The sequence below is a fragment of the Chenopodium quinoa genome, unplaced genomic scaffold (assembly GCF_001683475.1).
Source record: "Chenopodium quinoa cultivar QQ74 unplaced genomic scaffold, ASM168347v1, whole genome shotgun sequence".
Classification (NCBI taxonomy): domain Eukaryota; kingdom Viridiplantae; phylum Streptophyta; class Magnoliopsida; order Caryophyllales; family Amaranthaceae; genus Chenopodium; species Chenopodium quinoa.
Window position 1 is genome coordinate 1,147,339 of NW_018744593.1, and position 21,462 is coordinate 1,168,800.

Consider the following 21,462-nt stretch of genomic DNA (forward strand, 5'->3'; position numbering starts at 1 on the left):
CTGACCAAGTACATTTCACTCCCACACCCACTACGTTCAAGTTCTCTGTCTCGACAAGGAAGCATAGAAGGTCGCACAAGTCATGGGTGAAGAACAAGAAAAGTAAAAAAAAAAAAAAGTATTGTTTTTGCAGGTCCAAGACACGCAAAGCATCAAACTCCGAGCATCTTATGCCTAGTGTCTACGATGGATTTTGTAAACCCCCATATTTGTATTGCTTAGCAAATCATGAAAGTTGTACCCCCATTCCTTGGTATTGTCGTTAGTATGGTTAAGAGAGCTAAACGCAACCCTCTCCTTATTTTACTTGTAGTCTCGAGTATGTTGGGAGCTAGTCTCCTTTTAACCGTTGTAAAAAAAAAAGTTGTTTTTTTTTTAACAAAAATTAGTAATTTCAAAGAGCAAATATAATAGAAAATCAATATAAAAAAATTAATTAAATTGATAAAAAAATAATTTAATTTCAATAAAATAATTTGATTCAGCAAAAATAAAGATACACCGAAGAATTAGGATTATGATTAAAATTCTTAATTAGTAAAAAAAGTTATGACTATTTGAAGTTGACCCTAATGCAAAACCTTATCGTTTACTTTTCTCTATGACTCCTCCTTTCCTTGTTAATTCTTGTTCCTTCTTAGGATGATAAAAAAAAATGAGATAATGGGGGAGAGATAAAAGAGTTTGATGAGATGATATATAGCAAGATGATAATAAGCTTCATTGATTAGTTTGCACCTTTAACCCCCCTTTCTCTTTGCATTGATTCCTTTTTTCCCCCTCCTCTTTCTCCTATACAAGACTTTCTTTGCATTGAACCTAAAGAGTGGAGGAGAAATATTCTTCATTCCTCACAATAACGAAGAATGTAACTCCTAAATTAAAATGCATTTACTATATATCTCTTAAACTACAAGATTTTCTATCCTAAACGAGTTTAATTAATAAGTATAGAACTCACTTAATTATGAGAGAGCCCAAGTTTCACAAATTGATAAACGTAACATTTATCAAATGGCAAATAATTAAAAAATAAGTTGCATCATTTTCCGCGAATTGTGTTTTTATAATATATATTCTCTCACTTACTAGCTGGCATTTATGGAGCTCTGTCAACGCCAAATTAATGATGGTGTTAACTTCTAAAGCAACATCTTCTTCTTCCTACTCCATCTTCTTCATCCTCTAACTTCTTCCTCCTCGACCTTCTTCTTGCTTTACTGCTCCTCCATTGTAATTGCCACTTTCTTCGTGAACACCAGGCCACTACCACCACCTTCTTCGTGAACACAAGGCCACTGTTGAGCCCGTAAGCAAACCCACATGTGAGTGAAAGTGTTGCCCCACATTGAAGGAGAGTAAAAGTGAAGATGAGTATTGGGATGTGTATCCTACATTGAAGAAAAGAGAAAGTTGTGTCCACTTTATAAGGCTAAAGGGTTACTCCCCTCATTGCCATATGGTTTTGAGGTGGAACCTCCTTGGTCGTATAAAGTGGGCAATCGTGACAGATGTAGCCTAGGCCCAGTTAGCATGGTATCAGAGCCAGGTTGGGTTTGAGTTGTGATCTAGGCCAACATTATGGATAACTCACATATGAGGGGGAGTGTTAAGCCAATGAGCAAACCCACAAGTGAGTGAAAGTGTTGTCCGACATTGGAAGAGAGTAACAGTGAAGATGAGTATTGGGAAGTGTATCCCACATTGAAGAAAAGAGAAAGTTGTGTCCACTTTATAAGGCTAAGGGTGTAGACAACTGATTGTGTCTCCCCAAAAACCAAACTCAGTGATGAGTACCTTTCACGTCTTTGATTGACGAGTTTGGTAAAGAGTTGAAAAGTCACGCAAAGTTTCCTAGATCCTTGACCATATTTCTAACCTTACTTAAAGTGTTTTAATCCAAAACATTCATTTCGTGTCCTTGACCATATTTCTAACCTTACTATCTTTTAGAACCAACGCACAACGTCAGGACCATCGCACTGCGACAGTCTTGACGCGGCGTGACATCACCCTACGCGACAATCCTGTCGCGTCGCATCAAAAGTTGTTCTATATTATTTAGAACTTCTGATCTTTTTCTAATCGTTCGACTCACTTTTTTCCTTATAAATAGAGGTCGATTTTCCCGTTTTAAAATCAGCTTGATTTAGCCATAACCAGCTAGAAGCATCAAAGAATTTGTAGCCACTACCATCAACAATCATCAACAAATCAGTGACAATTAGCCTCAAAAATCCCCTCATCCGAGAATTCCAGAGAATTCTTAAACTAATGTTCTTATCTTAAATACCCCAAAACAAACACAATACTTCCTTTGCGCAATTCGATTACTCCAAACCATACTCAACGTTGCCTTCGACCTCGACATGAAAGGTTGATTGTTCTGAGGGTTTGTTCCCAAATCTACATTTCAATTCATATTTGATTTAATTTTATTGATTTAAATTTCTTGAAATTTGCTAACTTGTGTATTGTTTTAATAACAAGAAGGTTGAGGCATCAAAGTGAGTAATATAATCACCCTTCTTATTATTCTTTTTGATTTTGGAGTAGAAATCATGTTTAGGATGTTATTTTGATTTCTAGTATCATGTTTAGGATGTTATTATGATTTCTAGTATCATGTTTAGGATAATGTGTTAATTTTCTTATTAGTGACTATAGACACCTGATTGTGTCTCCGCTCCCAAAAACCAAATCCTTAGATGAGTACCTTTCACGTCTTTGATTAACGAGTTCGGTAAAGAAGTGAAGCTCGTGAAGTTCCCTTAAGCCTTGACCATATTCCTAACCTTACTTAAAACTTTTTGATCCAAAATAATTTATTTCGTGTCTTTAGACCCAAAATCATCCATTTCGTGTCTTTAAATCCAAAATCATTCATTTCGTGTCCTCAAAATCAATCATTCGGTGTCCAAATCATAAAAACGTCCAAACCAGATTATTTTGGTCTATAATCTCAGTACAATTATTTTTTAGTTGGATGGGGCTTGAAAAAAGCTTTCCAACGATATATTATAAGCCCTAATCCAACTTAAAACGAATAAGTTATGGCCAAAATACTAAACTGAGCCCAAACCGGACCTAGGTCCACCTTGCCTATGACCCAATGATCATGTGAGGGTCCAAACACCTTATTACTAATACTAAACCCATTAGGATTCCTTAGGAGTTTCTAGAAGTCTCTAGAAGGTTCTAATTTATCCTTTTTGAAAAGATAAAGATCAAAAGAGTTTGAAGCTGAATAAAACTTCGCATATGATAGTCCTTATCCCGTCCAAATTAGAAGACGTTTGGATAAATTTAGTTAATCTAATTCTATTAGAAATCAAACTCCGTACGGCTTAATTATCTTCAAAATCATCGCAGAACGACAGGACCAACGCGCCGCGTTAGTTCCACCGCGCAGCGATGGACACTGGCGCGCCGCGATGCATCTGTCGCCCCGCGTTGGAAAGGGTTCTATTCCGATAGATATTTTCTGATCGTCTAGACTCTATTTTTCCCTATAAATAGATGTTGTTTTCCCTGTTTTCTAATCATCAACAATCACCGAGAATTAGCCTTGAAAATCCCATCATCATAGCCTGAAATTCTTTAATTTCCATGTTCTTAGCCTTAGCCTAAACACATCCTTGACATTCTCCCTAATCAGTCACAATTCCTCATTCACGAGATTCGGATACTCCAAGTCATCCTTGACGTTGCCTTCGACCTCGACGTGAAATATTGATAGTTATGAGGGTTTGGTCCCAAATCTATATTTCAATTCATATTTGATTTATTTACTTTATTGATTTAACTTTCTTGAAGTTTACAAACGTGTGTATTGTTTTAATAGCAAGAAGGTTTGAGGCATCAAAGTGAGCAATTAAATTACTTAATTATTATTCTTTCGATTTTGGAGTAGAAATCATGTTTACATTGTTATTTTAATTCCTAGAAATCATGTTTAGGATGTTTTTTTATGATTTTTAGTATCATGTTTAGGATAACGCTTTGATTTTGTTATTAGTGACATGCTAGGATTTGTTATTAATTCATTTAGTATCATGCCTAGGATCTTACTGTTAACGATGCTTTGATGATGTTGTTATGATGATGATTGTTGTGTTAATCATATGTTGCTTGATTATTCATGATTTATTGCTATTACTTGATAACGCCCTTTTTGCAGGTTTAAAGGAAATTTGTACTTGAAATCACGCCTAATAAAATGATTAATTTAATAATTGAATTTAGGCTTATATAATTTTAATTCAATTGATCAACAATAATAGATTTTATTGTGCATTAATAATCAACCAACATAGATTAAACAGGTTTAGGATTAATTTGATGTATGTATGTTGATCGAAAAGCGCGCATGAATATCATAAGAATTAATTAGAGGCCTTTTTAGGGCAGGTTCATTCTCTTTTAGGTTGGATTCTTAACATCATCCCCAACATCCAGTCATGGTTCTGAACCACTGTGGAAGTAGTGATCTCCATGATCGTGAATGGGGTGTAACCTTCACACCCGTGAACGATTTATAGGTTGCTAAAACTTGTTGGCAACCTTTTTATCTTTAGCTTCTTTTCTTTGGAACGCTACCATGCCTAAAAGAATGAACCACAGTAGGGCTCAAAGACACGGAGTTGAAAAATTCCCTACAATGACATGCTAGGATTATTATTAATCCGTTTAGTATCATGCCTAGGATCTTACTACTAATGATGTTTTTATGATGATTGTTGTGTTAATCATATGTTGCTTGATTATTCATGATTCGTTGTTATTGCTTGATCACGCCCTCTTTTGCAGGTTTAAAGGGAATTTATATTTGAAATCACGCCTAATAAGATAATTAATAATTGAATTTAGGTTCAATATGATCTTAATTCAAGTGATCAACATTATTGGATTTAACTGTGCATTAATAATCAACCAACATAGATTAAACAGGCTTAGGATTAATTTGATATATGTATGTTAATCAAAAAGCGCGCATGAATATCAATAAGAATCAAGTAGAGGCCTATTTAGGGCGAGTTTGACTTCTCTTAGGTCAAATTCGTACCATCATCCCCGAATATCCAGTCATGGTTCCGGACCACTATGGAGTTAGCAATCTCTGTGATTGTGAATGGGGTGTAACCTTCACAATCGTGAAGGGTTTACAAATTCCTAAAACTTGTTGGCGACTCTTTTTCTCTAGCTTCTTTTCCTTAGAGCGCCGCCTGCTTAAAAATGACCCACATGTAGGACGAGGGGAGTTGGAAAAATTCCCTACAGTTTTTGGCGACTTCACTGCGGAGGATTTCTAAATTAATTCCCAATTTATTTAGCAATTTATTAGAATGAGTGGATGGGACTTGAAAGATTCTTGATATTCATGTCCGTAATTTTGATTAACATTGTGGCATAAGCATAAAAAGGTACGCATTGGAAATACCACCCGTAATGCGTTACATAGGAATACACGTAGGAAAGGCCAGAAATATTTTTCACAGCTAAAATCGTAAAGACGCTGCGAAAAATCGAAAAAAAAATCAAAAACCGAAACTGCCACAGAGCGTTAGAATTGTCGCCTAGTGACAGTAACTAACGCCGGACGACAGCCCTGCCGTTTCGCGACAAGGTTGTCGCTGGATGTTGGATACCACCGTCCAGCGACAGAGCCTAGTGATTTTGCGCTAGTTTTCTGTCTTCCTATTTGGCCCGATTCTAGTACTATCTCGAGGATTTTACTTCCTGATTAAGTTTTTTCTACCTTCCTGAACCCATATGTGTTTTATATATGGTTTGTAATTCCCCTTGGGAATTCATGCTCCGTCCACCCTAAAAATGCTATGTGCTATAATGGGTGCATCTGAGTTTGTGAATTCACAAACCATGCAGTTGAGTCTAACTCGCGGGGTCCTGTCCATCACGCCAACCCTTCTAAGGTAAGGCTTCCGTGCGATGCATCCTGACTCTTAACCATGGACCCTCTTGAATACCAAAATCCTTGACCGTAGAGAACTAGATCCATAGTTAGGTTGCAAACTCATTGCATTATGTTGTAACTACTAGACTACTTGTGCATACGTTATTTGTGATTAAACTAACCCTTTGTTTATGATTAAACTAACCCTTTGCTTTGACTTGTTTCTTGTACATATGCCTATATATACTAACCCAAAGCAAAAAAGACCTTGTCTAATTAATTTGGTTAATTGAAACGAACCCATAAAGTATAAATATGCTTGACCTAGAAGACTTTTAGGCTTAAACCTTCGAAAGAATGACTGAAAACAGACTGCGGTGACGTTCCAGTTTTTAGCACGCCACTTTGATCTGTGGCACAGAACAATGGTAACCATCGCTTGCGACAAGCTTATCGCAATGTGATGGAACCATCATTTTGCGACAGTTCCATCGCCACGCGATGGTTCAGTCCTTCTTTCCGAGCCTTTACATCGAGTCCCACTATCACGATTAACTAGTTTAACGTTAGTGTATGGTCTTTCCCTGGTCTTGTATGGGTCTTGCCACATGTCTAGTCACTTGGTCATGACATGAGTCTTGTAAATATCACTTCCACTCACGAGTCTTTGCACACACCTTGTACATATCTTTTTTCACACCATGACCATGTCTTAGATTCATGCATGAGTCATCCTTTCCTTCATTTGAGTTAAGGGTCCGTCCTATTCTCAGAAATTTCCATATCCTTCCACAAATACATCTTTTCCCTTTACATAACTTTCCATACCTCACACTTTTCTTCTTAAACAGTTTCCATATTCACATACTTTCCCTATACATATATACTCTCCCACCATACTTTCCTCCTACATGCTTCCCCCATGCTAATCATTCTCTCTCACATGGCATGTTCTTTCGGGAATTCCCCTGTCTATGCATCTTGAATTGAGTTCAAGTCATGTGATTGACAATAAGTATCCATGTGTTCTCTTTCTACAGCGTTTGGTCAAGAAAAGAGGGTCGATTAGTTCAAGACAACTCCTGCATACAAGAGATCTTCTTTATGAACACGGTTCGAAGAGAGAAGAAACCAATGGCCTCTAAGGAAGATGTTGAAAAACTCTTAAAGACCATGGAGGATCTTGCTAAGCTTGTCAAAGGACTCACCATTCGAATGGAGAAAGTGGAAGGCTGTGATAAGTACATTCCACCTAAGACAATCAAACCCATCCAAGAAGGGCTAAGCCAACTCTCCAATGAATACAAGTACCTCGACACAAGTTCTAAGGGACTCTCACTGGACAAAGAACTTCTTCCGCACAAGTTCTCAGCCACTGACATCTTTAAGTTCAAAGCCACTGACAATCCTTATTTTCCCTTAAAGGCTTTTGAGACAATCATGGAAATCAAGGGGATTGATAAGAAAATCTTCCCCTCGCTTTTCTCTCTCTCCTTAGAACCAGTATGCCAACAATGGTACTTTTCTATGGGTTTCGAGAAAATTGCTACGTGGGGGATAGTATTACACAGGTTTTCATTGATAGATACAAGTGTAATATCCAATTGGAGACCGACTATAGAGAGCTCGAGATCCTTAAGCAAAAGGAAAATGAAGGCTTCACTGCATTTTACAATAGGTGGAAAGAAAATTCTGCCAAGATGATCACCGTCCCAAATGAAAAGGAATCCGTGCGGACATTCATTAGAAATCTCCAAGATAAGTACCAAAAGCACCTACAATATCAAGTTCTGAACACTGTCAAGGCGGTATATGACATAGGCATTGACATTGAATATGACCTCTTAAAGGCTAAGGCTAATAACAATGGCAACAATGGCAAGAGCAGGAAGAACGACAATCCTTCTTCCGCTTCTTCCCATCAAAATAGCAACAACATCGATGACGATGAAATCTGGGCCCTTGACAATGATACTTCAAAAGCCAAGAAACCCAAAAGAGAATTCATACCCATTGGAATATCCTATGATGTTGTTTTCGATCGTCTCTACGATTGGGGCTTAATAAAGCCTATTGGCCCTACTGAAGATCCAGCACCAGAAAAACGGTCTTCAAGATGGAATCCCAACTCTTATTGCAAATATCATCGAGGCAACGGTCATACCATGGATGAATGTTAAAGGTTTCAGAACATTATTCAAGATCTCATTGATGCAAATAAGCTTAAGTTCCCTCTAGATGGAAAGAAGACCGAGTGATAATGAAACAAGGCACAAGGCACATCGATTTTTAGGATTTTCATGATTTTTTCTTCCTTTTTTTGTTTTCCCCTTTCCCTCAATAAGTCTAGCATAGACACCCTCCATCTTTTTCTTAGATTTATTTCATGTTACCTTTTCCATTTTCAATAAAATGAGCATTTATTTCCTTGCATATGATCATTGCATTTCCTTCCATTAAAAAAAAAAAGAAAGAAAGAAAACCACACCGAACTAAGCACAAGGTATACCAATGATTTGAGGCACTCCCTTGTAGCCACATCAAATCACTTTTACCCTTTCAAATATAAAATCTCTTTTTATAAACCACTTTAAACCTCGTCTAACGATTGTCCTTTCTTTTTTACCTACATCTATCTAACCTTGGGATGGGACGGTGTGCAACTTATGCAATTTTCAAAAAATAATACAAAAAGCTTAAACAATTCCTAAAGCAAATTAATAGAAATAAAAGTGTGCAAAATGGCAAGTGTTCCAATGTCTTTGATATGAACATGACTCGGATTGCGTTTCTTATCGAGTGCTTGGGACCATGTATGAGAAACATGAATGCCAAATGAGTGATAGACTGCATTATTAGGATTGCCCACACTTATCTAAAGAAGATTCAAATACAAATCAAATGCAAAAAAAAACAATAAAAACAAGTTCAGAAGTGAGAAATCTTAAGCATACAAGTACCAAGATTCAAATGCAATGTTGCACACCTTGGGGGCTTATTTTGGGTCTAGAGCCTTTATCCCTTCTTCTTCAACAATTAGCCTAACCTCGTTACAACCCTTTAAAGGCCTCCTTGAGGTGTGCACACACTTGAGTGAGGTTCGGCTAGAGCTACGTTCGGCCTGATTCCTAACGGATACGTAGGCAACCTCACAATGGGGTACGGCCGTAATAATTATTCATCACATATTCATGCATTATCATATCAAGGGATCTCCAATGCTCATCCTATCCATTTAGAGCTAGACTTGGGGGCTTGATCCCTACTTCATTAGCCTACCCAGCCTAAGAGTCACCATCATTTGGCTCTTCTCAAGATATTTTCCATACCCTTAGCCTAACCTTAGTGTCACTTTCACACACGTCACAAATACACAACCTAATAATCCTTCCCTTAGGAACCCTTTCTCATGAAATCTTGATATAACCCCGAGCATGCCTTGTCATCTTCGAATCACTCATTATCATAATCATTATCGCATCACAAAGTATGAGGTACTTAGCCTCCGAGCCTAAGTTACCTAAATATTTTCATTATCGGATCATCAATTGAGATAGTTTAGGATGTTATAATCCCTACACCAAGAGATACAACGACCAATACATACACATGATTTGACTTATTCAACATGCATCATTACTCGATTCATTCTTTTCATCTTTTTTACTTTTGAGGAAGTTTAAAAACTTCATTTTTCACCAACACCTTACCTTTTTTCATTTTCACGTCTTTCTTTTCGGGAGAAAGTCGGTACCCTCCACAAAAATGAAAGTTTTTTTTTTTTGCTTTTCTGCATTTTCGAGTTGCACGAGTACAATCATCACACAATGCACACACGAATCATGCACATTGAGTCATGTCGTGTCACCACATCAAATTGAGTATGCATACACGAAACATACACTTTAAGCTATGTCGTGTCAAAACACATCGAGTCGAGTTGAGTACATCAAGTTACAAAATAGGTCAAGTACACAAAGCCTTGAGTCAACCTCAAGCCAACCAACTGTCAAGGTCTTTCGGCAAAATTTGACTTTTGCAGGGCTCAGGTACATCACCTATGCGACAATTTTTTCTAAAATTGGATTGTCATCTTAATTGGCAATGTTTCCAAGAGTGGATTGTTGGGCATCTTCCTCAACTGGCAATTTTTCCAAGATTGGATTGTCATCTCAATTGCCAATTCTTTCAAGAGTGGATTGTCACGCACTTTTTCATCCGGCAATTTTTTCCAAGATTGGATTGTCATGCAATCCTTGGAAATTTTTTCAAGATTGGAAATTTTCATTTCCCTTGGCAATTTTTCCAAGATTGGATAGTCATTTCCCTTGACAATTTTTCCGAGATTGGATTGTCATTCACCGAATTCACCATGGCAAAATTTCTCAAAGAGGATTGTCATGAGTCTTTATTCAACTTAATATCGACAAAGTTTCCCCGACGTGGATTGTCATTCTTTTCAGTAGTGGCAATTCTCCCGAAGCGGATTATCGATCGACTCTTTTGGCAAATGTTCCAAGACATGGATTGTCGATTGTGGCAGTTTTCCTAAATGGATTGTCGCATATTATTGGCAAATTTTCCGAAGTGGATTGTCCTTTGAGAGTTACTTTCCAAGGTGTGGACTATCGATCGTAGCAAAATTTCCTATGATGGGTTGTTATGCAGCATTGGCAATTTTTTCTGAGATGCAGATTGTCGTTTCATTGTGGCAATATTTCCTATGGTGGATTGTTACGTGGCATTGACAACTTTCCCCAAACCAGATTGTCGTTCATCATTAAGATTTGTGTTGGCAACTGTTCCTAAAATGGATTGTCATCACCAGCAGATACGCGTTTTTTCCCTATATATAACTCCTTTATTTGTAGAACTAATGTTTTCTTCAGGTATCGGTGTTAAAAGGATGATTTAGGATCGCAGAACGTTATGAATCATTCTCCGTCCCTTTCGGCTTACTTTGACTTTTGTTTTCGAAACTTACGTTTCTCCAAACTCAGTCAAAGTGGGGGCTTCTATATATAGACAACTGATTGTGTCTCCCCAAAAACCAAACCCAGTGATGAGTACCTTTCACGTCTTTGATTGACGATTTTGGTAAAGAGTTGAAGAGTCTCGCAAAGTTTTCTTAAGCCTTCACCATATTTCTAACCTTACTTAAAGTATTTTAATCCAAATCATTCATTTCGTCTCCTTAGACCCAAAAACATTCATTTCGTGTTCTTAAAATCATTCATTTCGTGCGCAAATTATAAAAATGTCCAAACTTGATTATTTTGGTCCATCTTCCTATTGTATAGTTGGATGGGGTTTAAAAAAAGCTTTCCAACGATACATTATAATCCCAAATCCGACTTAAAACGAATAAATTATGGCCAAAATACTAAACCGAGCCCAAACCGAGCCTAGGTCCACCTTAGCTACGACCCAATGATTATATGGAGTCCGAATATTTTATTTAGGCCCTATATGATCATATTCTCAATCCTAAATCAGTTAGGATTTTCTAGAATCCTCTAGAAGGTTCTAATCTATCCTTTCCGAAAAGATAAAGATCTAAGAAGTTCGAGATTGAATAAAACTTCTCAAATGATAACCCTTGTTCTATTCGAATACAAAGACATTCGGATATCTTCTGCAAAATTCCATTGGAAATAAAACTCCGTACGGCTTTACTATCTTTTAGAACCAACGTGCAACGTCAGGACCATAGCACTGCGACAGTCTAGACGCGACACGACAACACCCAACGCGATGCGACAATCCTATTGCGTCGCGTCAAAAGTTGTTCTATTTTATTTAGAGCTTCTGATCTTTTTCTGATCGTTAGACTCTCTTTTTTCCTTATAGATAGAGGTCGATTTCCCCGTTTTAAAATCATCTTGAATTAGCCACAATTAGCTAGAACCATCAAAGAATCCTTAGCCATAATCATCAATAATCATAAAAAAATCAGTCACAATTAGCCTAAAAAATCCCCTCATCCCAGAATTCGAGAGCATTCTTAAACCAATGATCTTAGCTTAAACACTCCAAAACAAACACAATACTTCCTTTGCGCGATTCGAATACTCCAAACCATACTCGATGTTGCCTTCGACCTCGACGTGAAAGGTTGATAGTTCTAAAGGTTTGGTCCCAAATCTATATTTCAATTCGTATTTGATTTATTTACTTTATTGATTTAACTTTCTTGAAGTTTACTAATGTGTGTATTGTTTTAATAGCAAGAAGGTTGAGGCATCAAAGTGAGTAATTTAATCACCCTTCTTATTATTCTTTGATTTTGGAGTAGAAATCATGTTTAGGATGTTATTTTGATTTCTAGTATCATGTTTAGGATGTTATTATGATTTCTAGTATCATGTTTAGGATAATGTGTTGATTATGTTATTAGTGACACGCTAGGACTATTATTAATCCGTTTAGTATCATGCCTAGGATCTTACTGCTAACGATGTTTTTATGATTATTATTGTGTTAATCGTATGTTGCTTGATTATTCATGATTCTTTGTTATTGCTTGATCACGCCCTCTTTTGCAAGTTTAAAGGGAAATTGTACTTGAAATCACGCCTAATAAGATAATTTATAATTGAATTCAGGTTCAATATGATCTTTATTCAAGTGATCACCAATATTAGATTTAATTGTGCATTAATAATCAACCAACATAGATTAAACAGGCTTAGGATTAATTTGATATATGTATGTTGATCGAAAAGCGCGCATGAATATCAATAAGAATCAAGAAGAGGCCTATTTAATGCGGGTTTGACTTCTCTTAGGTCAAATTTGTACCATCATCTCCGAACATCCAGTCATAGTTCCGGACCACTATGGAGTTAGCAATCTCTGTGATTGTGAATAGGGTGTAACCTTCACAATCGTGAATAGTTTACAAGTTCCTAAAACTTGTTGGTGACTCTTTTTCTCTAACTTCTTTTCCTTGGAGCACCGCCATGTTTAAAAACATGACCCACATGTAGGGCGAGGGGAGTTGGAAAAATTCCTTACAAAGGGGCTACTCCCCTCATTGCCATATGGTTTTGAAGTGGAATATCCTTGGTCGTATATAGTGAACAATCGTGACGGGTGTGGCCCAAGCCTGTTTAGCAGCCACTTTCACCACCACCTTCTTCGTGAACACCAGACCACTTTCACCACCACCGACCTTCTTCGTGAACACCAGGCCATTTTCACCACCAGAATTCTGGCGGCTTCGCCACCGAACTAAACAAAAACACTAATTGAAAAGGGTGAAAAGAATGGTATGGTCAACCCTTAGAGGAAAGGGTTGTGTCCTCTGCCCAACTCTAGTTAAATGGTAATTCCCACCTTCAATGGTTAAGTGCTCCAATTTAGGAGAGAGAAAATGTTCAAAATTACAACAACAGAGAGAAATGTTCGTTAATGTCTTCTAACATCGTTAAATCTATTGTCCATTAAAAATGTCAGTATTACCCTTAACTTTTTAGATGAAAGTAAATCAAAACCCCTTGCTATTATAAACATGAATTTGCTCCTTAATTATTGACCTCTAATCTAGCGTGGTCTCATTCTTTGGGACTCCTTTCTTTAGTTGCGGGCCTCTAGTCCACCCTTTTAATCATTTGAGACCATTAACTATACAATCTTGATCCAAATTATATGAGTTGGTTATATTATCATTACCAAACTTCGAGATAAAGAGCAAGCCAAAAGTAGGCATCTACACTTTGGAGGCAACGTCAACAATTTTGTTAATGTGAGTCTCTTAATTAGATTTTTAGGGTTGTTGTTCTCTTAATTATTTTCATATTGGAGTCATTTACTCAATTTTGTCGGTCTTTCTTTTGTTGGTACTACTCTTTACATTTAGGAGGTGTTTGGTATAAACATCGTAAATGAAACGGAAAGAATTCAAATAAATTGGGGAAAGGGTAATGATAAACGTTACCTTTACTATATGTTTGGTATCCTAGTGGAATGGAAACAATTTAAGTAGATTTGATTGAGTAAGAAAACGTATTTTGTTTCCACTACTTTGTCAAGGGTAACAAGTTTGGAGATTTTGTTTCCCTCCGAAAACGGTATTTGTTACTTGTGACCCATACCAAACGACAAGAAATGAAAATACTTAATTGAATCTATTTCCTACATCTAAAATTACCATATCAAACGCCCCCTTAGAGTTATAGTAACTGAGAAAATGGATATTTGGATTCAATATGGACTAATTTACTATACAAACTTTCCGATCCCAACAAAGTAAAGTTGTGGATTTAAAATTGTGCTCGACAATATGGTTAAAGTTGATTGTTAAAATTTATACGCTTCCTCTGTTTCTTAATACTTACAACACTTCTCTTTTCACGCTTGTCAATGCAGTATTTCAATCGTTAATATCTTTAATTACCAATGTGTAAAAATTGTAAAAATTTGATATTATGAAAGTATAAATCCAGACGGGTATAACAAGATCCCACATGACTATATTTTTCCTTATCTATAAATCACCAAAGTTAGTCAAAGTGAGATATGTGAATAGTGTAAAAGTCAAACTGTTGCAAGTAAAAAAATGGAGGAAGTATATTATAAGACTTATTAAAAAGTTTGATTTTTTTTTTTTTTTTTGAAAGAAGATAATATTATTTCTGCCCAAAGAAAATGTTAAAAAAAAAAAAAAATTCAAAAAGTGGACAAAATCAGCAAATAACATTCTTATCAAAAAAAAAAAAAGAGAGAGAGACAGTAAAAGGACAAAGCTGTTTGCAAAAAACTGCATAAAGCAATTTCAGCTGTTACTCTTGTATGAGATCTTTTTGTACCTCTCCTGCTGCCCATTTTGGCATCTAATTCCTACAATCCTTCCCACTTTTTACTTTATTTATTTATACTGCTTTTTCATCATTGCTTTCCTAATTGTTACTAATAGAATACTAAATGATTAATTAAACTAATCCTTCTAATAGCTTTTCATTAAATTACTTTAACCTGATTATAATGTTATTCTTTTGCTCACATAAAGATTGGATCAATTTTCAAGATACATTCATACAAGACTCAAATCAATGCATTTCATGACTAAGACGATTGGGAACGAAACCCGTTTACATCACAGTTGGTTGTGCCTCCGGCCTCCCTATACAACACAAAAATTAAACCGGAGGCATTCTAAATAATCATTTTTTTTATGTATTTACTTCCTCTTTATCAGCAGCAATTACATTCAACCGAAACAAAAACTAAAGTTGAATTTAGATGATTAAAAAGAAGAACAAATTAAACTAAGATTTATTTTCTAAGAACTCTTACTAGCATAAATCAGCAAAGAAAATTCAACTCTTTCTTGATCTTTTTGTACCAATTTTTCTTCCAACCAAAGCCTACTTTCACCTCCACTTCTAGTCTTGAACATAAATACTGCAGACCCTGAAACCGGATTGAAAAACCAGTCATGAACATCCCACATCAGATCAACCAGCAACCCGTCGACGAACACGGTCTGATTGCCTCTGAAGTTCCACTGCAACCTCCTAACTTTGATCACTGTCCGCTTGTCAATGCTTACATACAGAACAGGCTGCTTAAGCCTCTCATGATCTTCGCTGCATCGGATCATAATATCATGACTTATACCAGAATCACAAAACTGTGCTTTAGTAGTGTAGAGAGCGTTTCCTGAGTAATGCTCCCTGCGAGAAACGAGCTGTACTGATTTTGACAGCAACGAACTGTCAGTTTTTAGTCTCTTGGTGACGGCTTCATGAGCGAGGTCACCAAGAGCTAAGGTGAGTTCGGAGTTAACTACTACGGCTACGTAGTAGCCGTCTACAGGTTCAGGGCCGGAATGGTATGTTGCAGACGAGAGATCCCAGTATACATCGACCTTTAAAGAGTCTACCTCGAACGATTTCTGGCCTTTCTTCTTACGAAAAAGGCGAGAAAATGTGTTGAGCTTAAAAGAGGCTGAAGAAGGGTCATCACCAAAGTTAATGCTAAGACCACCCTGGCCGAGCGGGTTCCTACACCATGTTACAGTAATCATGAACTGCGTTTGTTCAGAAAGAAGGACGGCTTTATAGAGAAAAATCACAGCATTTGGAACAGAAGGGGTGAGATTCAGATTCGATAGGAGGCACGGTTGGTGATCTTGGTTTATGTAACTAGAACACGTCGTTTCGGATATCCGAACCGCGTGTTCGCTAAAACATGTTACCATGTCTCTCATCTTTGTACAAACTAATGAAATGAGAGTAAAAAAGATGTATTTCAGGAATTTATTTATGAAATTTAGGAGTTATTTTAGGTGGAGGAGTTAGAGTTTTGATGAGCAAAAAAAGGGAGTGATATTAATTTGATTACAAGAAAGAAGGAAAGGAGATCCAAGGAATTCTGACAAACACCATGTAAATGTATTTATTATGATTTGAATTGCACCTTAAAATCTGTAAATTTGTAGTATTATGGAAGGAAAGGGAATAGAAGGTTGAAGGGGGGATCCTTGAGTCTGCCAGTTCAGCTTATCTATATTTTTTAAAAAGAAATGGAGGGGACCAATAACAGAATATTTTTTGAGTTTTAAAATTTTAAATTAATTGTGTTAATTCATACTCTTTAGTAAAAAAATGAATCTGAAGTTGTTTGGTTTAGTTCAACTAATCAAATCTTCTAGGAGAGTTAATGTCTAAATTTTAGCCTATTTACCCCTTGTATAAATTACTTCATACACTTAGGAATATCTAAAATAACGCTTACGACATGTGCTTATACTTTATACGTTATCTCACTTGTGTGTGCGCCAGATTGAGAGCACTGTTGTGACTTTTTTTAGTACCTTTAGGTGCATTGTAGGCCTGTTGAACCTTCTTATACGTGTTGCCAAAATTGTTCTTTTGTCTTTTGTTACTTGCATTATTTGAAGTTTCATACTTACCATTGCATAAATATAATTACAAGTGAATATATTTAATTATCATTCAACAAAACTTATAAAAGTTGAAAATTTAAAATCATATATCGAGACAAATCTAAGAAAATTTGACATAATTATTTGTTTTCTTGCTTGTGTATGATTTAAAAAGTGAGTAATCGAAAGTTTGTGGATAGTGTAATAGTGTAATTAAGTAAATAGAACGAAGGATGTAATGTTTTCTTAGACATCTCCTACTATTAAAAGCGTATGTTAAATCTTATTCAGCATTTGGATTGTATTTACCCTAAGATACATCATCTACTATATAGGTGACTAGCATTAATAAACCTTCTACAAGTATCAATATAATACAACTTAATCTCTTATGAATTTATGTTCATCTCATTTTCAGTAAAGATTATTAGGTTGACTGTAAAGGAAAGCTAGTAGAGAAGGTACCCAAAGTAAATAATTGATCCCAACTTTTTCAAACAGATTGGTGAAAAGTTACATTAAAAGTTCAAATTTGAGCAATTAAAATTTGACATATTAATACTAAGAGGAAGCAATAATCATGTTCATAGTCATTTTAGACACATTAATAATTTCATTTGACACATATTTTTCAATTGTAACCGTAAAAGTTGACCCCACAGGATTAAACCAAAACCATCTTTGTCACACTTAATCATAAGTGAAAATGAAGTACTAACCTTTTATTTGCCTACCTTTTTTGAAGAGGAAGAAGATGATGCTAATGATGATTATATCATGATAACAATGTTTATATATATAATAAAGGAGTACTACTTGAAATATTAGCTTTTTTTTTGTAATTGGCAGTTACTATTTTATCTATACAATGTACCCAAAAATATATGGTTGTAAGTTAGAAATCAAATCATTAAATATTATGCATAAATAAATAAGCATGTAAATAAATAAATAAGGTTGAGTCAAATAATGGTCCCTATCTTTTACTTCTTAGCTCTTGTTCTTTTCTCCTCTTTCAAATTCCATTGCAACTTGGTTAAGGAGAGAAGAAAAAGAAAGGTGAACCTTACTACTTGCATGACAGGATAGCAAGATGAACAAAAGTGGGGTTATAATAGTACATAAACATTCTCATCATTAAAGGTATCGTTTTATCACTTTATAATTTGTACGAGTATATCTTTATCTGAATTTATTGATCCTTATTAGTACTAAAATTTTTAAATTAAGCTTTATTAATCTTTTTTTAAGCTTATATTCCTTGAAACTTGCTTTGAAGGTGATAAGATTCATAAAAACAATTCCTAAATTAGGGAATCAAACATTTACACACATGTGTATATATCAATATATGCTCCTTAAAAAAATAAAATAAATAAATAAATAAAAAAAACACTTAGTATTTAGAGAAAAAGAAAAAGGAAAAAGAAAGGACTTTAGTTATTAAATCAATATATGTACTACTGTAGTATTGATACGAAGTATATGTTAATAAAATAAAATAAGATATGTATTATACCCGGGCTTGGTTCCCTCTCTTTCACCAAAAAAAATAAAAAAAAATGTATTATACCTAAATTTATAATAAGACATAAAAAAAAATGTCCTCATATTAGCATTAATAAAACTCTGATCTTACAATTAGTTTTACGAGACTTTCATACACAACTTTATCAAATCAACTTTTCTCAACAGAAAAAGAAGTAATATTTTGACCTTTATACTTTCTAGTTCATAAAGAAATAGGAGAGAAGAACCAAATCATGCTTGGTATCCTAACTATTATTTAGACAAAATCAACATCCAAATATTTATTTTTTTCTGAAAAAATGGTTGTAAAGCCAAAACAAGCCCTGGCCATAAAAAGATAAATATAAAAAAGTGAAGAATATTATTGTGTAAAAGTAATTTAAATATATACATGTATAAAATAAATAAATAATTAAATAAATAAATAAGGAAAGCAAAGAAAAAAAGAGAGGGAGAAAGTAGGAGAAAAGGGCCAAGAAATGATGATGAAAACGCAGGTGTTATGTTGTCAAAAAACGACAACCACCCATGTAAAACTACTCATCCAAAGATTGATTCTATTATGAATGGATTTTGAGAGCATGGGGAGAAAGATTTGCTAGGGAAAAAAGAGCAAAGGCCCATTTTTAGTGTACTTAATTATTTACTAAAATTTGTTTTTCTCTTTTTATGTCAACTGAATTTCTTGACCAAGTTTTAGGATTAGGGGTGTAAATGAGCTAATAGGTTCATGAACTACTCGCGAACAAGCTCGGTCAAAGCTTGGTCAAAACTTGTTTGTTAAGCTAACAAACAAGCTTGAACAAAAATCTTAAACTCGCAAATAGATGAACAAAGCTCGAACAATATCATGTTCGACTCGTTGATGTTCATGAACAGCTCGTTTAAGTCCATTTTATAGGTTTTTCACGCCCAATTAAAACTCAGACAATGTATATATCTTTTATTCATACATATTTGTAAAAAGTACTAATTATTTCATTATATAAAGGCATGAAAACTACCCGGCTTTACCTTTTTCTATAGAAAGATTAAAAACATCTATGGATGTGTTAAAATTTGAAAGAAACCGTTTTTTAATGATAAATTTGGCCTCGTTTATTTAATCAAACCTGATTTAAATTCGTTCAAGCTCGAACTGAAACCCGAAATGTAAACGAGTACGTTCGTGAACAAAGCTCGAACGAACCACATTCTTAACGAGCCTAGCTCGAACAAGATTTTTAAAAGCTCGTTCAAGCTCGAGATAGTTCGAACACGAATAATTCTTATCAAGCTTAGCTCGAACAGATTAAAACTCGGCTCGGCCCGGATTGTTTGCAGCCCTATTTATGATGATACTCATAGCAATGTACTAAGATTCAATCTTTTCTACATCATAATCAGTAGAATTCTCGATATACCTTCAAATGTACTCTGTAACGTAACATAAGAGTAGTTGTTTTAGCTTTTTTTTTTATTTTTTAATTGCGACAATTTGACTTTCACTTATGTACACATAATTTTGATCATTAATACTTCTACAAAAAATCTCGAATTATTATGTATATATCCTAATTCCGAAGTGTTAATCACTAATAAAAAAATATCATAGCGAAATACAAAGTACATAAATATAGAACAATTTCCCTCAAAATTGCTTAAAGACAAAATAATTCCCTATTTGCATCGGTTTTAAAATTAAATCCCACCATATTGTCCACGTGGGATTGGTGGTAGATTTGGTTTTTTGTTTTTTTTTTTAAAAAAAAATTTGGTTTAGTGAAGAACCGCTAACTGTGATAGCGGTTTTATACGATAAAACCGCTATCACCGTTAGTTCTTCTAATTAAAATATATCACACTTATAATCTTCTTTGCACTTCCTTAATTAGAATAACCGCTAACGATAATAGCGGTTTTTCACAATAAAAACGCTAGCACCATTAGCGGTTCTTTGCTGAACCAGAATTAAAAAAAAAAATATAACGAAGCTATCACCAATCCTACGTGGACAATATGGTGAGAATTAGTTTTAAAACCGACACAAATAGGGAATTATTTTATCTTTAAGCAATTTTGAGGAAAATCGTTCCATTAGCAAAAATCAAATTATTATAAATAAAGAGGAAAAAAATTATTACTTTGTACATACTCCCTCTGTCCCATAATATAGTTCATGTTTGTGTTTTTTCACGGTATTTAAGAAATAGGATGAGAAAGTGGATGAAGTACATTAATAAAAGTAAAAAGTACAATGATAGAAAAAAGTTGGAGAGAGAAAGTGAAAAAAAGTACAAGGCATGCGCAAAATTCAACGATAATGTAGGAAGTACAATAAATAAAGTTAAAAAAGTGAGGGTATAATGATCTTTACATATTATCCAAAAATAGAAATAGAAACAACATTTTAACTGTCTAAAATAGGAAAACAAAAACTATATTATGAGAGGGGGAGTATTTTTTTTTATAAAGAGTGTGGGCCAAAAAAAAATAAGAGGCAACTCGTCTGGTGTATGGACCCCATAATAAAGCTCTACAATGGGAGGTTGTCCCTCAATTATCATGCTGGAAGTACAGTGGAGATCTATAATAAGGTCTATATTATCTGATTTTGGTCATAATTTAAAATTGGAAAATTTTGTGTTTAATTAAGTGCAACGAGAATTTATTTATTGAAATAGAAATTAAGAGGGCCTGGTATTTTTGGTGCTCATTAAGACAAAAGAACCAGACATTCCAGAAAATTGATGCCACGGTTGTGGACTGTTGAGTGTTTGATCCCTTGAATCTTTTTAAAGCTTTATGATTCTACTCGTAATAATTATCATTTTTGTGTAACTTGAATGATTGTGAAGGACTACTTTATTCTTCGGTTTGGTTGATCTATATTAGTTGAGTTAAACTTAAGTTTTCCCGAATTATATTAACTCGATTGATCCTATTGAAAATTGATCTAGCCTAAATCAACTCAACATTAAAAAAAATGTGACAAGTATCGGTTCATGATCACAATAAACTAGTTGATAATCGACAATGTCTCATCATCTAAATAGGCTTTGAATTGGATTAAGCCAAACTAGCCCTAATCCAAAAATTACCTATCTTCTCAAATACGGAGTATTCATCATGTATAAGAGGATGAATT

At 34.9% G+C, this 21,462-nt stretch overlaps 1 protein-coding gene across 1 annotated transcript; it reads right to left on the reverse strand.

Annotated features, from left to right (window-relative positions):
* Window positions 1–14,880: 14,880 nt before the first annotated feature.
* On the reverse strand, window positions 14,881–16,490 carry LOC110699596. Its single transcript, XM_021877097.1, has one exon. The coding sequence runs from the start codon at window positions 16,125–16,127 to the stop codon at window positions 15,198–15,200; it is 930 nt and encodes a 309-aa protein (XP_021732789.1). The 5' UTR covers window positions 16,128–16,490; the 3' UTR covers window positions 14,881–15,197.
* Between the last annotated feature and the right edge of the window lie 4,972 nt (window positions 16,491–21,462).